At 45.6% G+C, this 20,182-nt stretch overlaps 1 protein-coding gene across 1 annotated transcript; it reads left to right on the top strand.

Moving 5' to 3' along the window:
- Window positions 1-3,078: 3,078 nt before the first annotated feature.
- Window positions 3,079-19,164, top strand: TICRR (TOPBP1 interacting checkpoint and replication regulator). The gene is made up of 22 exons (XM_030457431.1): window positions 3,079-3,735; window positions 4,229-4,514; window positions 5,095-5,336; window positions 5,519-5,762; window positions 6,254-6,389; window positions 6,967-7,109; window positions 7,542-7,754; window positions 7,959-8,107; window positions 9,044-9,138; window positions 9,475-9,568; window positions 9,729-9,808; window positions 10,100-10,342; window positions 10,929-11,025; window positions 11,271-11,340; window positions 12,033-12,173; window positions 12,620-12,710; window positions 13,197-13,258; window positions 13,378-13,533; window positions 14,253-14,410; window positions 14,599-16,894; window positions 18,421-18,534; window positions 18,856-19,164. Exons 1-22 carry the CDS (start codon window positions 3,079-3,081, stop codon window positions 18,972-18,974), a joined length of 5,886 nt encoding a protein of 1,961 aa, XP_030313291.1. The 3' UTR covers window positions 18,975-19,164.
- Window positions 19,165-20,182: the final 1,018 nt, after the last annotated feature.

Raw genomic sequence — 20,182 nt, 5'->3', positions numbered from 1 at the left:
GAGGAAACACAGAGGCACAGAGGAGCATTTTATGATGCAGGGGAACTAAGTTAGTGTAGCCACCAGCAGTATGGTCTGTGATTATCCTTTAGCAGAAGAAACTAAACTGCTGAGCTTTGCTGATCTGTGGTCTCACTGAAATGGCACAGTCCCCAGGAAAGCAGCTTGTGAAGCCCTTGCTGGCCCAGGGGACAGCAGCTCTGTCCCACCTGCTGTCTCCAGCCCCTCTCCTCTTGTCTGGAGATTGAGGACAAAAGCTCATGGCTTCTCTGCTGCCCTGATAGTCTCACCTTGCTCCCCTGCTTTGCACTGCCCTTCCTTATCAACCTGCAGGTCAGCACTTTCCCACTGCAGTCCCATCTCAGCTGGCATGCTCCACTGGCTGCCTGCACTGTGAGAGCCCATTAAAGGACCAGCTTCTCTCCAGGCTCCTTTGTGGGGCCAGGGTGACACTGGAAAGGTTGTTGGGGCTGTGCCAGCACAGGCCCCCAGAGTGTTTCCTATGTGTGTTAGGCCAAATCCTTTGTGTCCAGCCTACCAGGCACCTAACTGCACGGGAGGACACATGGAGCAGGTTTCGCCATGACCCAGTCACAAATACCAACCTGCTTAAAAACCCAGTTGGAAACTCCAGGCCAGTGGGAGCCAGCCCAGTGTAGTCTGGAACCAATGGTTGCCTGCTCCTCCACTGAACTTGGTATCTTATGCCTAGAACCCATAAAAGCAGCAAGGTTTAAAAAAAAAATGATCAGGATGATGGTAGGGGGAAAAGTGCAGGTACATTTGTCCTTCTGCCCCAGAGATGTGGAACCAGGCTTGCAGCAGTCAGGTCTCAGTTGTCTTGGGAAGGCTCTGGGTGAGGGTAGTACAGTACTGGTCCCAGCTGGGTCTCTCCCAGTTTCTCACTTTTACGAGCACTAAAAGTACTTCAGAGATGTGAAAACAAAATCTAAAGTACACAGAAATCCCTCCCTCTCACCTGGAGGCCTTGGGGCAGCCTCACCCTAGAGGGGTCAGATCAAATCCTATTCCATTGCGACAGGAAGCCAAGGAATTTGCCTCCTCATGAGGCACCAGTGACCTCCCTTATCATGCTACACTCAGGCTAAAGCCACCTCTGAGGACTTTAACATCCCAGAAGCAGAGCCAACCCTCCCAACGTGCTCCTCTGCCCTCCTGCAAACATCATTCAGGTCTGGGTTTTCTCAGCTCTGTTTTTCAGTCCTTAGCATTAAATATCACTCAGAGAGAAATGTTGGTAAAAGGCTGAAATAAAGCACTACTTTTTTAAGTTAAAAAACCCCAACTGTTTGGATTAAAGTGCCAACCAAACATGAGCCCAATTTACAAATTATTTTTCTTGTGCCCTCTCCTTCCTCCCAAGAAACTGCTTTAATAAACAAGTAAATTATTGCCCAGATGGAACCCAAGGGCTCTGTTTGAGACATAAGTCTGTGCCCTTGGGGAGGAGGCAGAGAGGGCAAATGTTTCTGTAGGAAAGCCCAAGAAGTAGAGGTGTGAGCAACTGTGGCTCTCACCCTGGGAAACATGAAGATCACCACGGGGCTCAGCCAGCATCTCTGGCTTTCCCAAGAGCTGGATGGGCTTCAAGGGCAAATCCACTGGACTGGGCAGAAAGGAAGCAGGAACTTGAGCAGCTGGCAGCAGTTCCAGCATGGGGAACTGCCCAGGCTTTTCTGGGAAACTCGCCCGTGCCCTGAGTTTGTTTCTGGTCCCAGGTGGAGTGTGATAAGGCAGGCTTTGGTCACACTCTGCTAAGTGTCCTCGGTGGGCTGCCGGGACAGATGCCTGCGGCTGGGCAGTGGCAGTGGGAACGTGACTGGGATGGCTCTTCAGGGCTTGTAAAGGTGAATGATTTATTGACAAACAGTGTGAGATGCCAAGAGCAACCCCCACACATGTGGAATGGCCCACAGGCTGTGTCCCCAAGACCACAGGCTGTCGGGGGAGACCTTGTTGTCCTTCCCTTGCTCTTGGTGCCAGGTTTCTCCTGCTCACCCAGGTGGATCAGCCCCTCCCTTGTTCCAGCTCGTTAAACCCACTTGTGTTCACAGTCACCAGCAAACCCCAATGGGTGCTTTATTGTCCACTTGTCTTTGTTGCTTTATAAATAAACTGCCCCAGCTGCTGGTGACACTGGTTTAGGCTGGGGTGTTCAGGCTCCAGAGAGAAGGGTGACATGGAGGTACGGGTGGCTCTGGTCTTGCCGGCTTCCTCTTCCCCGTACAATCCACACAGGGATCCTTTCCCTCTTGGATCACACCCCGGCTGCCAGCGCCCACAGGGTGAGATGTGCTCCAAGACCTGCAGGAGACAATGCTTAGGTACAAGGTGGCTGCTGAAAGGGGATCAAAGGGTCAAACCAGGGTCTTTGTCTTGCATCTCCCTGGATGTCAGACCCTGGGCAGGTGCCCCAGACCCTTCTCACCCTTTGGGGCAGGGGGTTGGCCTCGCTGTCCTCCGGGGAGGCTCAAGTCAGAGGATAAGCACGGGGCTGACATCACCCCAGGACACCGGGGCTCCGGGCAGGTGGCTGCCTCGGTCCTGTCCCTGTCCCCAGGGCTCAGCCCGCACCCGTTTCCCATCACTGGGCATCAGCCTCACCCGCCTGGCGTGGTCACGGCGGTGACATCATTGTTGCGTCACCCCCGCTACGCCCAATGAAGAGAGAGGAAGGAAGTGACGTCACAGCTGCTGGCGCACTGATTACTTTAAATTTCAAATTGGCGGCGGCGGCCAATCGGGCTCCGGCTTCGCCCTCTGATGTCGCCACAGTTCCTGGCCAATGGGATGCCGCGCCTATTCCGACGCTCCCCGCCCTCGGCCAATCAGCACAGAGCCGCGCTCGTCCCGTCGGTGCCGCCCCGCCCTCCTACCTCCCGCGCCGGTGCCGCCTTGCCCAATGGGGAGCGAGGATCGGGGGGGCGGGCACTCTGCGGCAGCCAATGGGAGCGCGCAGGGCCAGGGCGCCAGCGCTTGTCCGCGGCCATGGCGGCGGCGGCCGGGCCCTGAGAGCGGGATCGGGAGTGCGGGGCTGCCGGGCCCTGGGCTCCGGGCATGGCGTGTTCCCACAGCGTCGTGTTCCTGCTGGACACCGCCAGCCCGGGTCGGCGGGCGCGGCTGCAGCGCGGGGCCCTGCGGCTCCTCAACCACCTGGGCTGCCGCTTCGGCCTCCCCCGCCTCCGCTGGGCCTTCAGGTTCTTCGACTCGCTCGGAGGCCGCGGCGGGGCCTGCCGGGGGGGTGGGTTCCGCCCGCCGGGACCCCGCGCTTGGGCTCGCTTCGAGGAGGAGCTGGCGGAGAGGTTCGGGGCTCGGGGCCCCGCCGCTGTCCTGCCGGGCCCGGCGCCCCGGGCTGCCCTCACCCACAACGGCCTCAAGGAGACGCTCCTTGACTTCCAGTGGGACCGCCCGGAGATCGCCTCCCCGGCCAAGCCGCTCCGCAGGAGCCGGAGGACGGGGCCGGCTGCCAGCGAGCCCCTGGAGAGCCAGGCGCCCCCCGAGGGCTTTGTGAACGCCGTCTTCCTTTTCTCCCCGTGCCCCCACTCGCGCAGGGACCTGCGGCGATTCGTCTCGGGCGGTGATGCCCCTTCCTCCCCTCGTCAGCCCCCCACAGCCCAGGAGCTGGCAGAGAAACTCCTGCCCAAGAGTGTCCAGGAGCTGCTTGCGGACCAGAAGATCACCCTCTTCTGGGTGGACACTGCCGAGGGGTCTCAGGTAACCAGGTGACACCGCGTGGCTTTCAGCTGGGTACCAGCGGGCCGTCTTCCAGGCTGCCCTCCAGTGTGAGAGGGGAGAGGAGTTGTATGGTGTGGGCTTTGAGTAGGAGGGAAAGGTCCTCAGTTGCTGTCACGTTATCTTGTTCAGGAAGTCTCCGTTCATCTCCCCTCGGAGATGAAGTTAGGTCAGCAGTTGAGTAGCTGTGCAGCTTTTTTTGGTGGGTTAGCTTGTGATTTGAGTTAGAACTGCAGATAAGCAGTCTGACTACTCAGGTGTCTGCGTGCATGCTTGCAAATACCTGGCTACCCCGTGATTCAGTGAGAGTAGTGTTTTCTTTACTGTGTTCCTGGTACAGTTAGTAGCATAAAAGCACTGTGCTAAGATGCTGTGTATGTGTTTCTTGTATCAGTTTTTCTAAAAGCATGCAATCACTTTTCAGGTGGAGGCACTGCTAGCATTAACGTGAGACCTCTCTGTTACTTTATTTCAGCTGATGGAATCCCCAGATCATGTTGGGTACTGGACAATGTTTGAACTGATCCGCCAGGTGGGAGGCACCATTTTGCCATCTGAAACCTTAGTGCAGTGTTTGAGTCACCACAAGGCAGATCTTGCCTGTGGCTTTCCTGGAGACTCAAGTTCACCAGTTCCTCAGGCTGTGCCTTGGACCATGCTCCTGCCACTGGATGCAGCTTTGAACTGCCTGCTCTCAAAGCCCTCTGTGTTTCAAGCAATGTTCCCCCAGCAAGAAGGAAAGATATTTCTCACTCTGCCTGGTAATAAAAAAAAATTAAAATTGTAATAGATGTGCATAGTAGTAACTCTAATCTCATGCAGGGTCCTTGGGTTGCACATGTGAAACTGAAGTAATTTCAGGTATTCAAGAGCCTAAGCCTTTACAAAGTGCTGTATGTGCTCTGGTTTCTCTGATACAAGAGCTATTAGCTTGTATTTCTGATTTAGTCTCTCCAGTCTTCCATGCTTCCAGAAGATTGGACACCTGAAATCTCTTTGCTGCTTACACCTTATATAGATGTACACCTTTTTACTCTACACGCTTTGTCTCAGCTTCAGTTTGGCTAAGCTAAGAACACCAATAAAAATTCCCTTCTATTGAAGGCAGATTAGCTTTAATGCAACATGAAGTGTGCATCTTCTCTTGAGTGATCCCTTTGTGCACACAGCTCCTTCATGAGAGCTTGGGAAGAGTAGTTCTGCCATACACTTGGAGTAGATTGATTCCTAGTGTAATTCTGGATTAGTTTTTCTGGCATTGAAGTTGTTTCTTCATTTGGATGAAAACCTATTTTACTGGTTTTAAGACTGTTGGTTTATTGGTTTTTCTTCCTTGCACAGGAGGAGAGAAGCAGGAAAGCTGTGCTGTCATCCTGGAACCACTAGCCATGAGCCAAAGACAACTGCATTGTCCAGTCAGTATCTTCCTGAAGGGTACCCTGAGGGGATGGAGCTTGAATTATGCCAGCCACTTCCTCACTGAGAGCTGGATACTGCAGAGCCCAGGGGCTGCGCAGACACAATGCAATGGATCCCTGTTCCATCAACTGTTAACGAGTCTAGTGACTGAAGAACTGCACGTGGTACATCTTCCTTTGCCTTATACTAATATCTGAAATGTCTGTGACAAAAAGGGGGACAGTGTTTCACAGTGTGAAGGCAATAATAGGGGTATTTGCTGCACCTATTTGGAGTTAAATTCAGAGTATGTGTGTGTAGAGTGTCTATTTCTACATAATGCAGACTTTTATCTTCTTTAATGTAGGTTGCTGAGGTGTCTCTGTCTAAAACTTGGTGCCCCTGCACTGCTGTTTTGTCACCACTTTCTGGGAGCACTGCAGTTCTGACTGTGCTTGGTACTGAGAAGATGGCTGAAGCTCATCAGTGCAGCCTTGGAGGAGCTGTAGTGGAGAACTCTTCCCGAGACCAGGGGCTTTACCTCCCAGCTGTTGTGTACAGTGTGTTGAGTAGAACTGACACAGTGGTGGATGATTCTCTGGCCAGCATGGGTAGGTGTCAGGAAATGCAAAACTTGCCATCTTCTGTTTATCTCTAGACCTGATTTGGGGTGGGAATATCTATATAGTCTTCCTCAGCAAGGGGACTTTCAATTTTGCAGTTTGTTAGTTTTGTCTTGCCGTCTGTGTCTTCGGCCTTGTGATGTGATGCAGAAATCTGCACTAATGTTCCAGTTTTATTGACAGAGCATCAGTTTCTGTTAGCTTGTTGATCAAGTGCAGCTACTTGTGCTTGGTGTCATGTTTTGAGATTGAGGCTTCCTGATGTGTCCTGCAGGCCATCCCTGGCCAGTGAATCCTGTGGGTGTGGCTGCAAAGAGGCTGTTTTAGCTTGCCTCTTGTGTTAGAATGAGTCTCCCCACCTGATATATTGACTGTTAAACTGCCCCTTCAGGAGCAAAGATTTGGAAACCTTCTGTTTAGAGAGAGGTTGGGACCTTTTGAGGCTTTGTTCCTTCTGATTCTTTGGTGTGTGTTCACAGCAGAAGAAACTCCTGTGCCAGAGTGGGTCCAACGGGAACTGGCCCACACAGGGGGCTGGCACCCCTCATTGCTTGAAGCATGGTATCCTTCATCAAATGACTGTGGAGCAAGCTCAGATCTAATGGAGTCATTCAGGTATTTTTTTCTGAAACATTTCTTGAGTAATAATAAAGTATTTCTGCTTCCTGTTTGGGCAGTATGGCTGTAGTGTTACTCCTCTTAACACTTTTTATATCTACTCAGTTTGCTGTGTGCTTTTGCTTTGTTATTTCTTGGTGTATATACAAGAGGAACTGGGAAACATCCTGCTTGAGTAGTGATTTGTGTGGACTAAGTTCTTGACTGTTTTGGGAGTGTGTCTTAGAAGACAGGTGTCTTAAAAATGACCCAAGATACTGAGGAAATGTCAGACTTCAACTCATCTTCTGGTTTGATAAGAACCACTGTGAGGTACTGAAGAGAGCAGTCTTGTTATCATGGTTGGTATTTAGTAGGAAGCATTGAGTTTGCTTTCTTCAAAGAGCTGCCTGAGTGAAACGAGTTGATGGCAGATGCATTGTACATCAGGCAAGGCTTCTCTCCAGTTTGATGTGATTTATTTTTCTAAGAGCATGGGTTGAGTTCTTGTATCTCTTACTGAAGACTTCTGGGGAGCAGGCATTGAAAGAGTTAGTTTTTTATTTTTTTATAACTGTTGAATGGTTTTCTATAGGCTCCTGCAGGTTCCATGTGCTAATGGGAAGGATGACGCAGACCAATCTCAAGTGGAACTCTCAGAGAGTCTGTCTGAACTGTACCAGAGAAAATTCAGTGAAGGATCTGCTGCAATTGGACCAGGAAATAACAAGAAAAGACGTATGTATAGTTTGGGTTATATGTGCCCATTATCCATTAAAGAAGAAAAAGACTTCTCAGCATGCATTTCTAATACACGAACCCAAGAGTTCTGTACTCTCCTGGGTAGTGGCATGCTTTAGATTTTTTTTATTTAGAAACAGCATCATTTACATTTTAATATTAGCATGATTTTTTAGTACAAATAACTTTTTAATCTGAAGCTGTGCAGTGACTGACAAACTGTTTGGGAGCAGCATGCAGAGCTCTGCAGTTTGCCTAGCTGCTGAAACAGGGATCACTCCAGCTACTAGTAAATATTGTAACCTGTCAACTTTGTTCTTATCTGTAGAAATGAAACACTTGCTTCTAGAAGAGCTTAATCATTGCATTTGAGTATCCTAACCAGGGCTGCATATCCCCTGATGTGATGTATCCCTTGTGGTGTTACAGGGGGGGTTCCCCGCACTCCTGTCAGGCAGAAGATGAAGACCATGTCCAGATCCTTGCAGATGCTCAATGTAGCAAGGCTGAATGTAAAAGCTCAGAAGTTTCAACCTGATGATGTGCCACCAACAGTGAATGAGAAGGTTCCACAGAAGCTTTCAGCAAAAAGATTGGATGAAAAGGTAGAAGAAAAGGAAAAGGCACTGAAAATCTCACTAGGTACGTGTTCAGTTGTCCTGATATTTGTGGGAGGTTATGTGGGATTTTTATGGAATAAAGAGGGCAAGATAGTAATGAAGTATTAGGTGCTGGGGAGCAGAGCAGTGTTTGGATTTCTGTATCTTCAGCTTTATTTTTTTTTCCACCCTTCTTCAATTTTCTGTAATATATGTATATAAATGTAACAGGCCAATTCCCTTACAGACCTCAAAACTGAGGAGGAACTGCAGTCCCATTTAATGGCAACCTACCAGCAGGCTGTTGCTGAGGGAGTTCTTTCATCTGCATGTGCCCAGCATATGATCATGGCCATCAAAAGTTTCTTGAAAGTACAAGATGCTAAAGAAAGAGAGGTAGGTAAGAACATATGGGGGAGTTGTTACTGATCTGGAAATAAGTGTTTTGCTACTTCAGGCTACTTTTCCTGAAGTTTTTATGCAGTTATGTGTAGTTAAAACTACAGCTACTAGCTTAGTGAAGCAAAACTACAGGTAGTTGTAAAGTCTGCAGGAAAATCCAGTTCAGTTTAGTTACCAGTTTTCACTTTCTGCTAAAGATTGCAACAGGTATCTTTTTCCCTTGCATTGATCTTGCACTGAAATCTAATTTCACTTATTTGAAGTCAGTATTTAAAAAACCACATGCTTGGAAACTGTATTTTAGAAAAGGTGCATCTTCTTGTAGAGAAACATTGTCAACCAGGTGCCTCGAGTTGCCAAAGAGTGGGTGTGAGTCCACCTGTGCCTGGTTAGGGCAGGCCCCCTATTATCAGGGGGCCAATAAAGGTGGGACACACACCCACAAGGAGGAAGCTCGCTCTCGTGCGAGGCAATGGAGAGGCCAGCAGCTCATTGAGCCTCAGGAGCAAGAAAGGCTCTTCCTGCTACATCTTCTGGTTATTCTTTACTTGATAAGTCTAGACCTACTACTTTTCCAGGAAAGAGAAATAGTTTAGTGTATTTCTTTAAGTCTATAAATAGCATTAAAGATTATAACCAAAATTGTTAAACTTGTAATAATAAAAAAATACTGTGAAAGACAAATTCATGGTTCCTGAAGAAGGCCTGAAGCTGCAAGTAACCTCTGTCACAACAGGCTATAAGTTGTTTTATGTCTCTTGTCATTGTGACTTTGCTATTGAAAGAAAGAGAATTCCTTTCCTGGAAGGAGAAGAAGAAAAAAAATTGCTGTTCCTAAAATAATGGGTCAAGAAAGAGGAGGGTGGGCAAAACCATGTCTTGCAGACAGGGAACTAACTTGAAGTTTTTGCTGTAATTATGTGTCTGCAGGTAGCCTGTATGGAACGAGTTAGAAACCATCTTCTGAAAACCAGCAAAATGCTCCGGCAGCAGCATGGCTCACAGAAGGAGACTAAAGTCAGAGAGTATGAGATGCTCTATCTACTTCAGTTTCTGGGATACTGTGGAGTATGGTGTCTTTTTTGCACAAGTAAAAAGTATTTACGTGGAGTAAATATTCCAAAGATCATGTCTGGTCACACTTAAAAACTTAAGTGCAAATATACATATGCTGTATGATAAGCATTACAGTCTGTATCTGAAATGAGCCATCTCCCCTGCCACCAAAATGAAATGCAAACAAATTTATGCTGTCAGAAGGAGCCACTTCCCCTCTCATGGCTTTTTTGAGCATACCTTTTGCAGTAAATACACTGTTTCCACCGGAAAAATAGGTGGTGAATGACTGTTTGTTTTCTTAGGTGCCAACTTCAGGTATTTTTGCGCCTTGAGTTGTGTCTTCAGTGCCCTTCACTGCAAAGCAACACTGATGAAATGGAGCAGCTGTTAGAAGAGGTAAGTAAATGACAGACCGAACTAGATGGCACTGGAAATGCAGACCTGGAGCCTGAGTTTTCCCCTAATTTTACTGTAACCATGTTACATTCCTTGCTAAAAAAAATAATGCAACTGTCAAACCTTTCAATCCACTTTCCCATCTGACTTTCTCTTCCAGGTGACAGACATGCTGCGCATTCTATGTCTGACTGAAGACCCAGGGTATCTTACAAAATTTCTAGAGGAACTATTAGAATTGTAAGTTCTTCAAGATTACTTAAATGTTACTGGGGATTGGTTTTGTTGGGTATCTTCTTTGAGTAAATGGCAATCTGCAGCTTTCATTTACAGCATCTTTACATTCGGCTTGTTACACTTGATTAAAGAAAAAGAAGCTGATAAGTAAATTAATGAGAGCTCGATTGGTTTTCATTTGTTTGTTTTTTAATTGGCATTTAAGAACAAAAACGTTGCTTAAACCTTGGGATTGAAACTTTGACAGTTTTGTTGGGGGATAATATTTAATGTGGGTTCTCTCTGATGCTCTAGGTATATGAATTCTATACCTAAGACCCTTGGAGATATTTACTACAGTCTTGGTACACAAATACCCCCGAAGCTGGCATCTGTTCTGCCTTCAGATTTCTGCAGTGATGACTCTGTGACTCTGGATAGCAAATCTCCAGGTGTCCCCTTGTCTTTGCCATCTGCCTTCACTCCCAGTGCTGTTTGCCTGCGCACTGAGAGTGATCAGCTGGAGGAGCTCCGCACACGATCTGCCAAAAAGAGAAGGTAGGGATTTAAAACAGGAGGTGAGGCAGCTTGTTGCTGCCTGGGCTGGGGCTGAGGAGTTAGCTAAACTACATCTACATCTCAGTCATCTTTGTTTCTGTTGTTGGTTAGCTGGCTAGGGCATGCTGACACCTGCAGATAGCTCTTCAAGCCTGAGAGAAATGCTAAGGGTTCCCATTTTTCATTTTAGCTTATTGTTAACTACATGGGTGTGTAATTGTGATTCTCTGTGTATCTTATGCACAAGCAGAGTCCAAGAGAGGAAGATGTTCTACACTGCATAGGTGACACTATTGTGTTAAAGTTAAAACTGGCCTTTACTGTAGAAATCTATGTTGGGGAGGGTCCTGTGTGTGTTTTGGCAGATTGTGAAATCAGTTTTCATACCAGCCTTAGGTATAGATGTTTATATTGCAGATCATCTTTGAATGTTGTAACCTAAGTTAGGTACCAGTGGAAAGAATTTGCAATCTGAATTTAATTGAAGACTTTCTATCTCTGCAGTCAAACCCCAGTCTGATTGTCACTAGGCTGATACCTACACTTCTTTTCTTATTTTAACTTAACCTTTGTGTACTTCCTAAAGGAGTAACGTGTTGGCCAGACACAGGAGCATGACAGAAGCACCGCAGAACTTGCGTCAGATTGAGATTCCCAAGATAGCCAAGAATCCTGTCAGAAAGGTAAAACTCTTTCAACAGAGTTCTGTGAGTGGATGTTGCTTCTGCAGGGGCTGTAGCAGTGTTTTGAAGTGTCACATAAATGCAAAAACTCTTGCTCTGTATTCAGGTAGCAGGTATGCCCCATATCAGCTGTATGGTGGACAAAATCATTTTGAAGGGGAATATGATAAAATGAGTGGCTCCAAGCTTCATTAGTTAAACATAACATTAAACTGCCTGTGAGGCTAATTGTTTGTTTGTTTCAGAACTCTCATTCTTACCTGGCCTCTGAGAAGTCCCAACCAATGCCTTTGTTGCAGAAAGAAGCAGTGCAAGGTATATTGACTTCTAGCTTTTCCGTGGAAAGGTGCGTCTTCAGCACGTGTTCTCTCTGTACATTTTAATGAGCTGTGATTCTATTTATGCTGAAGCATGATGGAAATCTGAAGCAAGCGTTTGCTGAACTCTGCAAAAACTCTGAGGAAAAAATAATCTCTGTATTCTGTATGTGTTCACATGCAAAAAACCTACATCACTTCTCCTGCAAAGGAAGTCTTTCAATTTTTCCTTGAATCTTGCAGTTATTTCCATCTTTTCTGTCTTAAAAAAAAAGAAAAAAAGACCAGTGAGGACAGGACTTACTTTTTATATCTGAAAACAGGATATCTCTGCAAAATATGCAATAAAATTCAATCCCACTGCATTCTCTGAGCACACATGTGCTTCAGTTGAGATTTTGTAGCTCACGTTACTTCATGTGGGACACCGTCTGCTTTTTCTGCTATGGCATCTGCTTGATTATTGCTGGAATAATGCAAATTTGTAAGAGAAACCCAGAACGGATTTAGGGGAGGACACGTTCCAGATGCAGAAAAACAGTTTTTCAATGCTTTTTGGCCTCCCAAAGGTTGTTTTTCTGCACTGATGTGTGATGTTCCTATCCCCAGCGGCCTGACAAAATTATTTTTCTCTACAATGCCCCCCCCTTCTTTTAATCCAATTACTTCTTGCTCTGTCTTGCCTTACAGAAGTTACAAAGGTAAGGAGGAACCTCTTCAATGAAGAAATACGTTCACCATCAAAAAGGTCCATGAAGAAGATGCCCAGAAGCCAGTCAGTGTCTGCTGTGGAAGGCCTACGATACAAATGCACTGATGAAGGCACTAAAGGTAGGACATGGCTTGCACATGTAGGAAGGGCTGCAGAAGAGCTTTTGATAAAATTCCTCTTCTTGAGTCCTCAGTTCTATGAACCTTCTAAATAACTATGTTTTTAAAAGAGAAAATATCTTAGTGCTCTAATGTTTGGGTAATGGACAGGATGATATTGAAACAAACCTGTTTTACTGAAAACTCTGCACCTCAAAGAAAGGTGTTAAAAATGCTGTGTTGAAGGATGAAGAATAAATGTTATCTTGCTAGGTTAATTGTCTGACAGTGCTATTAATACTGAGGACATGAGAAGGGAGTGTAGAGACTGGACTCTGAAATATATGATGGCTTCTGAGTGCAGAATGATTCCATATTGGCTGTCAAACAGATGCTAGAGCAAAGCTATTAATTTGTCATAACTGCTTTATAGTTGTCCAGTTTAACAGCTCATACTTGATTTTTAGATCATCACAAGTTACTGACCAGGAGAGTTGCAGAAACACCACTACATAAGCAGGTATCCAGGAGACTACTGCACAAACAGATCAAAGGCCGGTGAGTAAACTTATTCCTGCATTTCTTCAGTAGGTACTGGATATTTAATTAATGGCTGAGAGCACAAGAACCAGGTGTTGTCTTTGTGCTTGAAGTGTCATCTTCACTTGCATCAGCAAGAGAACCTGTGGTGCCTCAATTCTGTTGTCTCAAAGGGGAGAAATGCTGCTTCTTTCATAGTGTAAGTCAGGGTGCTTTAATTCCTGCAGCAAAGTTATCTTTAAAGGCCTGCACTGTCATTTGTGGAGTCCAGGCTGAAATTTAACAATTATTTCTATGTAAAACAGCTATCAGTACCAGAACTAGACAGTTACCCATACTCAATCTAAACAGGAGGCAAAATGCTTATTTAATTGCTCACTTAGAGTAGCCCACAAAGCAGTATATTGTTGCAGAATAGAGTATTGCTTTTCAGTCTTTATTGCAAGTTCCAATTTTGTAAATGTCAGAAATCTGCTAAGTCCAAAATGTTGCTTGTTTCTCAAGGTCTTCTGATCCAGGCTGTGACAATGGTGTTGTGGAAGAGTCTCCAGAGAAGGCTATGAATGGTAAGTACTTTTTTATAGCTTGTAAGATGAACATGCCTCAATCTAGTTACTTTTGTACTGAATGTCCCTATTGTTGAGGGAGAAAGGAGGCTCAATCTCCAATATCCTTACCTTTTCAGAAGCAGGTTTGAGAAGAAGTCCACGCATCAAGCAGCTGTCTTTGAATAGGACCAACTCTGGTGTTTTCTATTCCACCACACAGCCCAGCTCACAAGTTTCACAACGAGCCCATCAGGGACAAGAAGCTGAGAGCTCTACACTGCAGGATGTAGAAGGTACTGAATGGAATTTCAGCAGGCTGATACTGCTGATCTGAAAAGCTGGTATGGATGGCTCTTAAGTTTGATTTGATTTGTCTCTACAAGAGACTGTAAGAAGCAAAGGGCTATCACATGGTGTCTTCTGTAGACAGAAATTCATCCCCAGTAATTACTTTTGAATTGGGAATCTGAATTTGGAGGATGGTAAGGCAGCTATTTCTATGATGAATGCTAACTTAAGAAACCAGTCAGGCCCATCTACACAGAATACCACTGATTGTCAGTCTGTATTCCTTCAATGCAGTAAAATCCCTCTAAAATATAGGACAAATCCTGAAGCTACTTTCAGTCTACTCTGTGGCAGCATTTAAGTAGTGACTGATGGGATCTTTTGCTGGCTTTCTCAGTAGGCTTATCAGCTATAAATGGTGACATTTAATTCTTCATAGTATGCTTACTAGAATCCTTAGTCATGAACCAGAACTTCAAGCTACAAGGTATAAATAGAATAAGAAGCTGAGCTATTTTCTTTTTCTTTTTCCTGCTAGAGGACTTTCTACAGATGAATATTAGTTTCATATTGGGAAATAACAGGAATTCTGGTGAAGCTTTATTTAGCTGGACAAGAACATGCCAGGTCTATAAGCTTTGTACACTATTTGTGCATAGAAGTGATTGAGATAATTGTGGCAGGTTACTTGCTGTTAGTTGAATTGTACTGTTTCACTTTTTAGGCATTAAGCAGCATTCAGAGAACCCCAAGGTCCAGACTCCCAAGAGGTTTTTCTTTGGTGCAGTCATTGACTTGTGTAGCTCTGCAGTAAAGCATTCACCTGGAAGGAGGAGAACAAGAACAGATGCCTTCAACTCAGAGGAGCTGACTGCCTGCCAGGTAGAAACCCTTAACCTCTCCCTTTCTTCCCATCTCCTTTTTCTAGTCATGTTTAGAGAGCTACATATCTTTAAATTTAGTGGTTAAGTCTATTCAAATGCTTTTTGTTTTTTACATCTTGAAGTATCAAACAGGGAGATAATACTGCTGGAATAGGACAAGCATGACTATGTTTTTTTCCCCTGCAGACTCCTAGAAAAACACCTCATAAATTTGTCCTGAAGTCACCAAATTCTGCTGGTAAGCTACCAAGGAGATCACCTCGTATTCTCTCCAGGACACCACGGAAGCTGGAGAAGACTCCTGGCAAAAGTCCAGCTGCTAAGCAGACTGCAGCTAAGTGTTTGAGAAAATACTTTTCTGATTCTGTACAAAGGGTCAAGTCACCATCTGTGTTAACTGAAAGCAAGCAGGTTCAGTTACTGCAAGGAGCTTCTAAGGATTGTTCTCCGGCAGAAAGATTTTCCCCTCCCTGCAAAAAGGCTGACTTACAAATACCAGAACAGGAAGGTTTTGCAGTGCTCAGTGCCTCATCACCTCTGACAGGTTCAAATCCAGCTGCTTCTCCTACTCCTGCTGTCCAGGAAAGATGTTTTACAGAACTGCAAACTCCAAGACGTTCCATGAGATACCTCTCAAAATTGGCATCTCCAATTAGTACTGGGAGGCAGATCCTCACAAAGGAAATTCAGTTGCAGTCAGATCTGTTATCTCAAGCAACCAAGAGTACTCCCAGGAAACCTGATGATCCAGCTTCAAAATTATGTACCATCCCTCTGAGTGCAGACATACGGCAGCTCACTGTGAGGTTAGAGCCTCTCTTCCGTTCTCCTCTCCATGAAAGTTCTGTGAACACTGTGGCAATCTGCTCTCCTTCCCACACACAGGCTAGGGAGTCTGACTGGGAACTTAGTGCATCTAAACCATCTTTTGAAAAATCTCCAGGTATTGCTGGCACTTCACTGAGGTCCCCACTTCACACATCCAAGCAGGTCAAATGTGAACCAAATTCTGAAGGAGAGAACCTCACACCTGCATGTACAACACCATCTAAAAATAAGGACAGTTTTGATAATGGTGGTAACTCTTCTGTACAAAGCCTCCAGCTTTGTCAGTCCCACGTTATTGAAAATACCCTTATGTCAGAGGAATTTAAACAGATGGATGTAGTGTCTCAAAAGTCTTTTCCAAAAGAGGACTTGGAAAACTTAGAAAAACATTTGTCTCCAAAGTCTTCTGCTAGATGGCAGGTACATACACAGAATGTTGAGGGAGAGTGTGAACAGTTGGTTAAGAAAGGGAACTCCATTGCAAACTCCACCTCTGAGTCCTTCCTAAGTGGTTCTCAGAAAGTTACTGATGACTTAGAACCAAGAACCCTACTGAGAGAAGAATGTATGGGACTGAAAGCTCCAAGTCTTAAGAGGCACTCCAGATTTGCTCCCAATACTTTGCCTCCTGTACCAAAGTCTCCTCCTGCTTATTCTTTACGCTGCACTGCAGACAGGCAGCAGAGGGAGGCTGCAGCACGGATGGGAAATCCTCAACTTGTATCCAAGTTCTCTACTCCTAAAAGTCATTGCAAACCACCTGCTGGCAGCCCACCAACTTACGAAGTGGAACTTGAAATGCAAGCCTCGGGCCTGCCCAAACTTCGCATTAAGAAAGTTGGTTCTTGCTCATCATTGGAAGTTCATCCTGAAGCAAGTGCCAGCAAACCCAAGGGAGGAGAAAGCCCCTTTGGTGAGGTTGCTGTCACCTGGTGCAGCAAGCACCCAGGGAAGCCAGCAGCTGCCTGCGTGTCACCATCCTGCTTTCGCTCTTTCCTCAGTACACCTGGGAAAGGTGGAGGACAGACCTACATATGTCAGTCATACACCCCAGCAAGCTGTGCCTCTAGCACCACCTCCCCATCCCCCTTAGAAGCAGGAGTTCCCTGGACACCATCTCCAAAGCAGAAGGGGAAGACTACCCCTGATGCTATCAATGATTGGCCTCGGAAAAAGAGAGCAGCAGGCAGCACTGCTAAAGCCAGCTGTGGCCAGGGAGAGAAGAATGCTGAGGAGCAGAAGAGAATGTCAGCAGGCAGAGAAGGAGAGGGGAACATCTTGGAACATTGCAGCAGCAAAGTAACCAATACTCTTGGGGAATTTGAACTGGAGGGGATTTACAGGCTCCAGGATCAGGCATCTCCTAGTGACTCTGAGCCCAGGGCTGATGAGGACTCTGCCATTGGAGCTTTTGGCCTGAAATCTCGGAAGAGAGTCTTTACCCATCTGTCACCAGCAAGTGAGGAGGATTGTGATCCCAAGAGGTTTTGCACTGATAGATCCAACTTTGATCCCACTGCCTTTTCTGCAGATGAGGACAACAGAAGCAAATCAAGGACAGACTCTGTACCTCCTGAGAAAGCAGAAGCACGTGTGCTCATCCCTCCTGAGCAGCATAGTTGTGTAGGGGATGATGATTTCTTCCTTTTGTCAGGTAATTAAGTGGCATGAATGACACTCCATTTGAAATTGAGATGGTTAAAAATGTGGGGTAGACAAAAACAAGAAAAAAACTTTTCTGTCTGATTATCTGAGGGAGAATGAGGTTGAGGGAGAGTAGGCTGTAAATTACATGGAGTTAATTATGTGGAGAGATAGATTAGATCTGAGGAGTTCATCAATGGAGTATCAAACAAGGGTGGAAAAGCAGAGAAATATGTAAGAGCAGAAGGCTGGAGGAGTTAAAATGAAAGTTTGAGAACTTGGGTGTAACTCTCTCTCTCTACAACTCTCTCTCTCTACAACTCTCTCTCTCTACAACTCTCTCTCTCTACAACTCTCTCTCTCTACAACTCTCTCTCTCTACAACTCTCTCTCTCTACAACTCTCTCTCTCTACAACTCTCTCTCTCTACAACTCTCTCTCTCTACAACTCTCTCTCTCTACAACTCTCTCTCTCTACAACTCTCTCCTCTACAACCTCTCTCTCTCTACAACTCTCTCTCTCTACAACTCTCTCTCTCTACAACTCTCTCTCTCTACAACTCTCTCTCTACAACTCTCTCTCTCTACAACTCTCTCTCTCTACAACTCTCTCTCTCTACAACTCTCTCTCTCTACAACTCTCTCTCTCTACAACTCTCTCTCTCTACAACTCTCTCTCTCTACAACTCTCTCTCTCTACAACTCTCTCTCTCTACAACTCTCTCTCTCTACAACTCTCTCTCTCTACAACTCTCTCTCTCTACAACTCTACAACTACTACCTTGTAAACAGTGAGGACTCAAAAGTGAATAAAGGTGGTGTAAGGTAACTAGAATGCACAGAGCGTAATGCAAACTATGACTTGAAGGGAGCAATAGCTTTTCTATTGCAATATATGTTGAAATTAGACCTGGTGATTTATTTGGGTTCTTAATGCTGCTAGTTGCTTCTGCCCAGCATCCAGCACTGAAGGTAATTGTCATAAGTTTAAAGTTTGGCTGCTCAGTACAGACTGGAGTTATTCCTCTGGCTTTTGGCATTTACTGGTGCTTCAGTTCTATCTGACTATGGGCCTGTTGACTGTTGAATTCAGTCAACTGTGGCAAATGTTTTTCTATAGTCACTGCATGCAGGAAAAACAGGCAGACTTAAAGCAATGTTTGTATTCAGGACAAAAGAGAGCAGTGTTTAGCCTTAGTCCTGTGAGAGACTTTCTGTACCTACAGACCTTGTATTTACATGGTTATAATAGTTTTGTTGCAGTGCACTCAAGTTGTCCAAAAAGCTATGTTTAGAACAAATGAAATACTTTTCCACTAAACCATCTAAGGTAATTGGGTGATCTAAGAGATAATTCCAGGCTGCCCCTTACCTTTCTCGATGCCAGAAAACCACTGTGCCAGCCTAGATGTTTCAGATAAAGTATCACTTGTACTCATGCAACTTCTGAGGCAGAAAAAAATCTGTGTATGAGACTTAACCTGAAGGTACTCTTGAGTTGTTAGTTTGCTGCAGCATTTCACTGTGCTTCTCCAGGTTCAACTCCACCAGTGAAGAGTGTGCTGTCTGCTAGCAGCCTTCTAGCACTGACCCAGTCTCCACTGCTGTGCCAGGGACAGACACCACCATCTCGGAGGAAACATGTCCCAGGTAACCACCTGAGCTGGACAGAAAGGCTGGGCTTGAGCAGATGAGAGCAAAAGCATTACTGTGCTGGAGATTGGTCTTTGTGCAGGAAGCCTGGTCTGTGTCTGCCACTTCTGCATTCAGTGTCTCCATCTCACAAACTTCCAAGAAACTGGGCATAAGCTGGGAAGTTTGGAAAGGAGAGGAGGTAGCAATGAAGAAAGCAGCTTAGTGTAGGGAGCACAGCTTGCTGGTCTTGTTGTTTCCAGTTGTTATTTGGCATCTTGGAGTCATCAGTAAACTTTATCAAACTGTGGCTTTAATTTTTTTCTTTCTGTTTTGTAGAAGAGGAATCTGATGCCTTCCAAATTCCTGCCAATCAGGAGATGTCTCCATTCTATGTTGTGGCTTCCAGGAAGCGTCCCCTTAGCAGGACTTACTCACGGAAAAGGCTGCTCAGCTGAAGTTTGGAGCCAGAACAGTGTGGGAAACTTGGTATTATCCCATCTGTACAATATACTTTTTAACAATGACCTTATATTTGGTGTTGGACTGGAGCTGTCTTATGTTGGTAGGAGACTGGATGCAAGCATATGACAGTGGAAGTCATATGTCTAAAAGCCTGAAATTGTTTTTTAGCCTCAACTGCAGCATCTCTTCAGCTATTCAAAGCCTAGCGCAGTCTTTCTGGCACTTGGGCATGTGGCAGCTGAGTCCTGCAGTTCTGCCAGTTAAAGAGAGTTGTCACTTTCCTACAGCTTTCTTGTAGAATAAACTGGTGTGAATTTTCATTGTGTCATTTAATCAGAAATCTGTCTTTAGCCCAAGTGATGAGCAAGGGATTTGGGCTGCAGGAAGAAGGATGCTGGAAGTGAATGGGTACAAAATAAGTTGTGTTCTCCTGCTGTGTATCTTGTCCTGCTGCTAACTGCATCCTTCTGTCAGTTGCATCCAGTTTGCCACACCTTAGTGGGAAAATAACAGGCAGATTAGCTCTGGATTGAATAATTTACTTAGCAATACTTGACAAATGATAAAAGAGTACAAAGGAGGGGAAAGATAATTTAGCTGGGAAGAGAGAAGGAGAGGAATTTGATTTTTTCCCTCTTTGTAGATCCTGGCTTGGTGTGTCTGTTCCTGGCCACTGCTGGGTTAGCAGATGCTGATGGACTAATGTCATTGTCCTTTTCTGCAGACTTGAAGTGAGTCAGAGAGGACTGGCTGGTGAAACTTCCTTGAGAGGTAAAGCATGATGGTGTAAGTGGAGATGACAGTTCAAAGGCTACCAAAATGAGTCACTGCCTCAGTACTGACTTTGTTGCCTGTGAAACATGTGCTTGCCTTCTAATCCCACAAAGACAGCAGGAGCTGTGGTTTGGTGCCCGAGATATCTCCTGCAAGGAGCTAAAATTGTGCATTATCTTGGAAGTGCTGCATTTGTCCTTTAGGGCAGCAATCCCTGTGCCTGGCAGGGGACTGGGAAAGTCACCCTGCTTTGTCTGGTGAATGCAGAGGAAGCAGTGAGCTCTGAAGATGGTGTGAGGTCATCCTGAAACCAGGCAGGGCAATGCTGAAGTTTGTTACATGGCTTTAAGGCTCTGCAGGGCTAGATGGTATTGAATGGAATTTGCTTCCTGGAAGCACTATGTTGCAGGAAAGCTGTTTGCCAAGA

Source organism: Calypte anna, chromosome 10 (assembly GCF_003957555.1).
Source record: "Calypte anna isolate BGI_N300 chromosome 10, bCalAnn1_v1.p, whole genome shotgun sequence".
Classification (NCBI taxonomy): Eukaryota; Metazoa; Chordata; class Aves; order Apodiformes; family Trochilidae; genus Calypte; species Calypte anna.
Note: the sequence above shows the minus strand (reverse complement) of the source record. Positions and strands in the feature narration are given on the sequence as shown.